Source organism: Stomoxys calcitrans, chromosome 2 (genome assembly GCF_963082655.1).
Source record: "Stomoxys calcitrans chromosome 2, idStoCalc2.1, whole genome shotgun sequence".
Taxonomy (NCBI): Eukaryota; Metazoa; Arthropoda; class Insecta; order Diptera; family Muscidae; genus Stomoxys; species Stomoxys calcitrans.
Window position 1 is genome coordinate 96,713,705 of NC_081553.1, and position 9,049 is coordinate 96,722,753.

Consider the following 9,049-nt stretch of genomic DNA (forward strand, 5'->3'; position numbering starts at 1 on the left):
GATCAATGTCATAATGTTATACCTTTTATGTAGCCTACTTATTTGAAAATAAATATTTGAAAATTCACTTTAACTTTTTTCTTATATACTCTTTAAAATTCCCTATTTCATCTCAATAAAACTGTCTTATACAATAAATTTCAAATAAAGGGTACATTGAAATTGTCCTTCAGTTTGTTTAACACACATAGCGCTTATTTACAGCACACTTTTAACACTTCACTCGAGTTCCAAGTTTATTTACATCACAATTAGATTAAACCACTTTTGCATGAAAAACCAACACTTATTTAATGTTCATTAGAGATATTTTTTTTTTTAATATTTCAATTTTTTGTTATCTTCTTTCGAGTTTTTATATTCCATTCCATTCATCATCATTTAGGTAATTTCATTTAAAAATTCAAATTTTTCAAAATATTTCAAATGGGGAACTTACCATACAACTGGCTTCATGCAATTTTCCTAATTTGGGTCTTATAAAGGGAGCTATTTGTTGCCACAGAAAGGTTTGCACTGATACTGGTAATCCCAAATCCTGCAAGCCGTCATCCTGATCGATATCGAATTCCTCATTGTTGTTGGAGTGGTTATTATTATTTGTTGTTGTGTTATTGGTAACCATTTTTCTGGCGATTACTTTTGCTTTGCGTACAATTTTTGTTTGTTTTGTGAATTCAAATTTGTTGGTTTACATGATTTTATCGATAGATCTGTAAAGAATGCTGGAAGGAAATGGTGATGATGATTTGAGATTCCTTTTTTTTCAACAAAATGTATGTTTCTAAATACATATATATGGAGAAAAAGTGCAACATAAGGACCATACAATAGGTTCAGAGAACATGTTGTTTTGGCATAGGCGGAGCGATGAGGACCGTGCCCACTAGGACACTGGGGACTATTCTAGGTATCCGACCCATTGACATACAGATTAAGTGTGAGGCAGCCACTGCGGCTATGAGATTTAAGGCGATAAGAGAATGGATTGAGGATGGGAGCAACTCATACCATCGCGATATAGTCGAGGCGACGATAGGAAACCTGGAAGGAAGGGAAGAGATTTCCGATCGGATACCTGAGATGAACCTTAAGGTCGAGTGCGAGGCACTGCTGCCAGCTGCGTAAACTTGGATTGAAGAAACCTCAGTATTGCCATCTGGAAGAACACGTTACACGGATGGATCAAAGCTAGAGGACAGTTATATCCTGGGGGTCTACATTGAGAAATCAGGGACTGAGATCTGTTTTAGACTGTCTGACCACAATACGGTCCTACAGGCTGAGATCTGGGCGATCACGGAATACGTGAGGTGGTGTGGTGCTAACACGAGGACGTCGAGTGTGAACATCTTTACGGACAGTAAAATTGCCATAAGAGCAATAACAACCAGGACGGTAAGGTCACGAAGAGTCTTGCAGTGAAGGAAGATTAATGCCGTCTCTGAGGATGTCAAAATCAACATCGTTTGGGTGTCGGGCCATAACGGAGTAAGGAGGAATGAAAGGATAGGCGATTTGGCGGTGAACGCTAATAAACTTGGTTAACCCGAAGCCTTTTGGGTCAACGTAGTCCGAGTTAAGGGCGTGGGCGAAGGACGGTGAAAATCCTATGGGGCATTCAGATCGTGAGAAGACAAGGCTATTACTGAAAGGAAGTAAGAATAAGGTCAGTATAGCTATTGATTTCATAACGGGACACATAGGACTACGAGCTTACTTATGTTAAATCGAAGCGGCAATTGATTGCATGTGTAGGGCATGCGGGGAAGATAATGAGACGTTGGAGCATTTTCTTTGCCATTGTACGGGTTTCGCGTCTAACAGATTCCGGCACTTAGGTGGGGACACAATACATGGAAAACAATTAAGGATTTTGTAAGAAGCACGGAATTCCTAACTTAGATTTTTTTTCGAAGTTACTTTCTAGTTTTTAGAGCGTACAACAAGCCGATTATTGGCTTATGTGTATGTCTATATTGGCATGGGGCAGATTAATATCTGGTCCCTTTTTTCAACCTAACCCAACCTACCAATACCGGCTGGTATTAATTTTTTCGCGTTATTGGTAAATATTTTTAATATCATTTGGTATCAACTTAATCCCAGACGAAGTAGGTTATTAAGAATTGACGGCGTCATATTTGTATTCTTGTCACCGTGGCGAAAGTGCTGTTCAGCTTTGTACTTAAAATATTGACGCCATAATAAAATATTTGTTTTAATTTAATAAAATGTTTTAATACGATTTGAGTGCGCAAAAACGTGTTCAAATACTAGGCAGCAGTGAGAATGGAAATAGTACAAATTTTACGGACGTTATCTATATCTAAAACATGATAAAGTCTCTAATGTGGTTAACGCTACTATGCAGGATTCCCTTAATAAGGTTAAGCCATGGCAGTGAGTTTGTACTTGGCAGTGAGTTTGTCAACTTGTTCTCTTTTTAAATTCGTTCTTTGTTTACGTTATCTCCTATTTGATGACATTTTCAATCGGCAGATTTGACATCCTTAATGATGTTCATGGGGCCTATCCACTTTATGTTTTCGCAAGTGACCTAACCTTCTATTAGTGAAACTTGGCTGTTATGTTGGTGTATTCACACGAGGTTTGCCTTTTAAATTTCGGGATTGACCAACCCTTGTGTTACAATCTGCCAACTGACAGCTCAACATTTTTGAGGTTGTACGTACTCAAAACGTTTTCACATACGAGCGCTATTTGTGTTATTTACAGTAACTTAAAAGATTCAACTCGCCCAAAAAATGGAATTAAATCGTGAAAATTTTCGTGCGATTATTTTTTACAATCCTCGACGTGGATTAACTCAACAACAGTGCATCCATTAAATGAATTAAATTTTTGGCGATGAAACTCCATCAAGGACCAGTGTTTATCGATGGTATGCTGAACTCAACTTAGGTCGTAGTTTACTCCAAGACGATTTTCTGGAAGGTCGTACAAAATCAGTTGTTGTTCCCAAAAATTTAGGCTGTGCGCCAACTGATATTCCAAGATCGTCATGTGACCTATCGTGAGATTGAGACAATTTTAGGCATTAGTGGGACCAACATACATTCAATATTGCATGAACATTTGATCGTTTAAAAAATTTTTCATGTTGGATCCCACACAATTTGTCAATAGTTCAAAAAAAGGCTCGTGTCGATTGGTTGAAAGAAATGCTCCAAAAATACGATCGCGGTTCGAAACACGTCTATGACATCGTGATTTGTTATGAATCGTGGAGTTACGCGTATGAGACCGAAAGTTAACAGCGGTTAAAGTATGGGTGTTTCAAGATGAGCCAAATCATAAAAAAAAGTTGCTTGCGCACCAAGCAAATGACCGCCTGTTTTTTTTTCGAAAAACGGGACATTTCGCAATCGTACCTCTAGAACAACGCAGAACAGTCAATTCTTAGTGGTACACAACCATTTGTTTGCCAGTTGTCATCTGAGAAATTAGGAAAACCAACCGCCGAAGACGGATCACTCTTCACCACGACAATGCGAGTTTTCTCACATCGGCTCAAAAAACTGCATTTTTTAGCACTCAAAACATCGATTTGATGAGTCATTCGCCGTAAAGACTTCTTTCTATTTCCGAATGACTTCTTTTTATTTCCGTAAGTAAAAAAAATGAGAGGTCAACGTTTTTCGACACCTGAAGGAGCGGTTGATGCGTTCAGAATGCATGTTTTGGAGATACCTTAATCAGAGTGGCAAAAGTGCTTCGACCATTGGTTCTTAGATCTTAATGATGAATATTTTCAAAAACAATAAAGCGATTGGATGTCTTTATTACGGACATACCAAGGAGCGTTTACAATGCTTCTTAGAACTATGTTTTGGAATGTTTGGATCTGCTGGATGTTTCCATTGATGATACATCCCTAATCCCGTAAAGCTAGATTGGTTTCAGCTGTTGGTTGTAGATTAAAAGTTTATTTCGATTGATAGAACCGCTCTTCTACCAATTAGATATTTAAGTTTAGACCATTTCATCGAGATCATGTGCAAAATTTCAAGGTCCTAAGTAGTTCGGTCCAAGTATAAATTTTTAGTCCGATTTTCAAAATTATTTTTTTCCTGGGCAGTGTTCAAAGTCCCTACAAAAACGTCTGCATTTGTTTCGGATATATACGAGTTCAAATTTTTATTTCTTTAAATTTTGACCGAGATTTGGTTCTCAAATGGCATATTTTTTACTACTATTACCACCGCAAATACACATGCTCATGTTCCCTTGCATATGCAGTAGTATGAAAAATGCAACTCTGCAAACAAATGTTAAAAAAGCAACTCGCAAAAGTTTAACAATTTTTGATTTTGACGACCTAAAACACTACTTCACGTGTGGCAACACAGAATGATGCTCGCTTTCAAGCGTTAAAGTTCAAAATTTGTCAACTCTTCCGCAACGCGGTGCTCAAAAACAATGCTCAACTGTTTTGGCCTTGAGTGTTGGCAAAAACAACAAAACACCGCAATTTTTGTTATTATCATAAAAAGGTTTGAAAAAATTCCAAGAAATTATGAAAATTATTATAAGCGGGAACGAATTGAAATATTATTAAAATATATTTTTGTTAAAATAACTGGTCTTTCTTATAGTTGTTAAGGAAACACCGCAATTATGATTTGAATCAATGTGTTGAATTGATGCGATGTTTTAACACTCGTCCTGCATCCGTTATCTAATCGTTAAACTTGCTGATAGACCGAAGGTTGCAAATAACGACTTCTACAGAAGTTCTTACGATGCCGAGGAAGAGGAGACTATAGAATATCTGCGGTGTGTAGTTTTTGCATTGGAGGCAGAAGGTGTTCTACTTTGGGTTCTCATTTGAGAATTTGCCTAAATTAGGGGAAAGAATATGTAAACACACGCAAGTTGTTCGGCTTTTAAAGCGATCTGAATGCTTCAACGATAGGAACTAGAAGGTATCTTTCTTCTCCTGCTCCTGTGGTATGACAATGGACGAAACTTCTAAGTTAAGCTGATGACAGACTGCTACTAAAACGTAACCTAACTCTGGTAGAGGCTTTCCAAGATTCGGCAAGATCAAACTTAGCAAGGTATAACTTGTTATAGTTCAAGAAAGCAGCTACTAGGGTAAAACCACTGAGATGAGAGATGAGAAAGGAACCAAGATTTGCCTGGACTATGCCAAGTTAAAGCCACTTAATACCGTAACATGGTGTCTGAATCATTCCCCAAGTCACCCTCAAAATCTCTCGGTATCCCCTCAATTGTATTGGCTAATGTGATACCCATGACATTTTATCTAATAATATTAATTGTTATTTTTTTTTTCTTTTATCTTCAAGTGTTATTGCTTATATAAGGCTATTTACATGACTAATAATTGTAAAAAATTATCATTAAACGCATGATTTCTTATCTACTTTAATTTGCATGATAATAGCCTATTAAAGTCAAAGTGTTTTGTCTCATCAACTTGATAGGGAAATAAACCTGATTCAATCCATTACAAACACGATGGCTAAACAAAACAAATGACTACCCCAACAAAAGCAAAAACTTCTCGCTAGCATAACGCCTTTAGACAGCCTAATTGCCAGTTCACATATGCAACAAGTGTTCGCGTGCGCAGCGAAAACAAATTAGAAACTAAATTGATATGAAGGCGGCAACGGAAGTCAAGGTGTTGGAGAATGTGTATAGCACAACATAGACCACATGATTAACATCTGTGTAACATGTTAGCAGGCAAAATTACTTTTACAGTAACCGGCTTCTCATAACTGGGTCAAAACAGATGTTGTTGATGTGAAAGGAAAGTAGGTGAGTTAATAACACAGCATCCTGGGCTCTCTGAGATGAGATTTTTGAAAGAGAGCGAGAGAGAGAGAGAGAGAGAGAGCTCGCATCATCTGTTTTGTAATGTTTGTAAACATTCGGCATTGTTTTACATCCCCTTTAGAGTTTGTTTTGGCAGCTGATGCTGTTTTGCCTTACAATTTTTCATTCCCTTCCCCCCATTTTGCCCCACTAACATTTCTTTGTTTTCATTTGGTTTAGTATTCACTATTAACTGTTTATTTTGGTTGTTGTTGTTGCTACTGCCATGCCCTCCATCCATCCATGCGTATGATAAACGCAGACTCCAAATCTTCTTCGGATCCAGGTATAGAGACTTGAATTTTTTCACCAACTCTATAGAGGTCGCCTTTGTTTAATGGAAAATTTTCACTCACTTATATAATCACTAGGAAAATTTTAATTTCAACCAATTTTCTTATAAAATTATATTTTTTTCAATTTTCCTCACTTAGAGACAATTTTGCCCATTGGCTTTTACACTTGGGATACCGTTACCGCACCCACGTTTATTATTTGGCCATAAAATGAATGGCTAACACTTCATAACTGCCAATTGACAAAGGATTTAATGGGAAAAGGGTTTGGCTTTTGTTTTTCAATTTCGCGTTTAAGTGGTTAACAATTGATTGTTGAAGGATAATTAGGATTTGCTTTAATTGTTGCAAAATTTGCTTTTGACCAAACACTTACTGCAGAAATTTTCTTTTTTCCTATTCTTTTTTTTATTCCTTCTATTGGATTTTTATGTTACTTTGCGAGGTTAAAAGACTTTCAAACGGTTCGAGGCTTCGGATGTAACTGAATGGAAAAACTGTATCTGCCAGGAGTAGAACGACACATGACGAGTATCTCACTTTCAGTAAACGAATGCACACTCGTACCCACACACACACACACTCACCCCCACTTATAAGCATGCGGGAGCTAAAATCATCTGTGTGGACACCAGTGCGTATGGGGGATGTCCTATGGCTGATGTGGAGGACAAGTTTTTGCGCCACAATACAGGGTGCTGCATTGTCTTGTAGCTGCCATGATACAAGACATGAGTTTGGCAGTGGACTTTAAGTTGATCGGAGGCTAAAACACCTACACGAAGAGAAATAAGTTAGTTAATATCAGCAAACACTGTCTGCTGACTTTTCACAATAATTATTTAATTTTTGAAGAAAATCATTACAAATTTTTAAACCTCTAAACGACAATTGAAGCATTTGCATTAATATAACTTTTTGTCAACTTTGGCATATGTTTAATAGTAATTTTGGTTTTAATAATTATTTTGTCTGTTGTTATTTAAAGTGGAAAAAATTTATGTTTTATGCCTAGATAATAGATAATAATAAGCAATTTAAAAATTTGTAGTGCAATTTTGAAATTTTTTAACTTTCTCAACTTTTTAACATCAGAAAAATGCTGTCCCATTTTCAGCAGATTTTCTGTTGTAATAGCAAACATGTTTGCTGTTTCTACTCACAAATTTCTATGGGTGTAGGCTCCACATATACTCTGGTTAATATAAAGTCCAGAAGAAAAGGACCAAGAGAATATATAATCGCAGCTGTGTTTATCCCAAAAATCGTGATAGGAAATTTAAAAGCCATAACAGGAGGGTAGAATATGTAAAGTTCAACAATCGGAAAAAATCACCTCCACTATAGGTTAGATTGGAAGGCACGGGACGTGTGTTCACCCTAGAAGTCAAACACCTCACGTTGCAATAATCAGTCAGGACTTCAATTAGCAGTCTTAAGTCATACTTTCTCAGGTTGAAAAGAGGGTGCAGATATTAATCTGCCCCATGCCACTATAGACATACACCTAAGCCAGCAATCAGCTTGTTAAAACAAAAAAGTAACCTCTATAATCTCTTTATACAGAAAACTTGGCCTAGCACTATCAATTTTGCTTAATGTACTGTGAAGAAGACTTCATGTAGATGCGTTTTAAGTGTAATTTTTAAAAATTGTGCTAACTTTAATAGGAGATCTGTGAAGTACAATACTGGCATTTTTTAACAAAAAAAAAAATGGAAAAACCCTTCGATTTCTCAAAACGCAAAGCTAAGACCCCAAAGTTTATAACATATTTTTATTGCCCTAAGTAATAATCAATCCAGGGTTTGAGGTCTCTACGGACATTTTACTATCTCTATCCGTTCCAAAATGGCAGACTTATTTCCCCATCCTACTGTGCAATGTCTCATCATCTTCCCCGCATGTTCCACACATGCTATCACTTGCAGCACCGATTTTAAATAAGTGAGCTTGTAATCCTGTGTGTCCCGTTATGATACCAAAAGCTATACTGACCTCATTTTTACTTTATTACAGTAATAGCCTCGTCTTCTCACAATCTGGATCCTCCCATAGGATTTTCGCCGTCCTACCAACCGTTTTGCTGTTCCACAGGGTTGCATGCACATTCATCGCCCACGCTCTTAGCTCGGACTGCGTCGACCCGAAAGTTTATTGACGGCAGTCCTCTGGCCTTCACCGCCAAATCGCCTGGCCTTTTATTCCCCCTTACTACGTTATGGCCCGGCACCCAAACGGTGCGGATTTTGCCATCCTCATAGAAGGCGTTAATCTCCTTCTTACACTGCAAGAATGTTCGTGACCTTACCGTCCTGGTTGTTATTGCTCTTATGGCAATTTACAGTCCGTAAATATGTTGACACTCGACGTCCTCGCGTTAGCACCACACCACCTCACGATTACCGTGATCGCCCAGATCTCCGCCTGTAGGACCGTATTATGGTCAGGCAGTCTAAAACAGATCTCAATCCCTGGGTTCTCAACGTAGACCCCCAGGCTCTCTAGCTTTGATTCTTCCGTGTAACATGATCTTCCAGATGATAATATTAGGGTTCCGTCAATTCAAGGGTGTACCGCTGGCAGCAGTGCCTCGCACTCGACCTCAAAGTTCATCTCAGTTATCCGATCGTAACCCTCTTCCCTTTTATCCAGGTTTCCTATCGTCGCCTCGAATATACCGCGATGGTATGAGATGCTCCCATCCTCAATCCATTCTCCCATCGCCTTAAGTCTCATAGGCGCAGAGGCTGCCTCACACTCAATCTGTGTGCCAAAGGGTCGCATATCTAGAATAGTCTTCAGTGCCCTAGTGTGCGTGGTCCTCATCGCTCCGCCTATGCCAAGACAACATGTTCTCTGAATCTGTTGTATGGTCCTTA

The 9,049-nt window shown here is 38.1% G+C and overlaps 1 protein-coding gene across 15 annotated transcripts in view; it reads right to left on the reverse strand.

The window, feature by feature from the left end:
• The window catches only part of LOC106095776 (protein unc-80 homolog), a 97,351-nt gene extending 90,718 nt beyond the window's left edge, over positions 1–6,633 (reverse strand). For all 15 annotated transcript variants that reach the window (XM_059363282.1, XM_059363289.1, XM_059363283.1 and 12 more), the window contains exons 1-2: positions 6,544–6,633; positions 440–725 (exon numbers count right to left, since the gene is read on the reverse strand). In XM_059363282.1, the coding sequence (XP_059219265.1) occupies positions 440–625 (186 nt within the window). In that variant the 5' untranslated portion in view covers positions 626–725; positions 6,544–6,633. The remainder of the gene's footprint in view (positions 1–439; positions 726–6,543) is intronic.
• Positions 6,634–9,049: the final 2,416 nt, after the last annotated feature.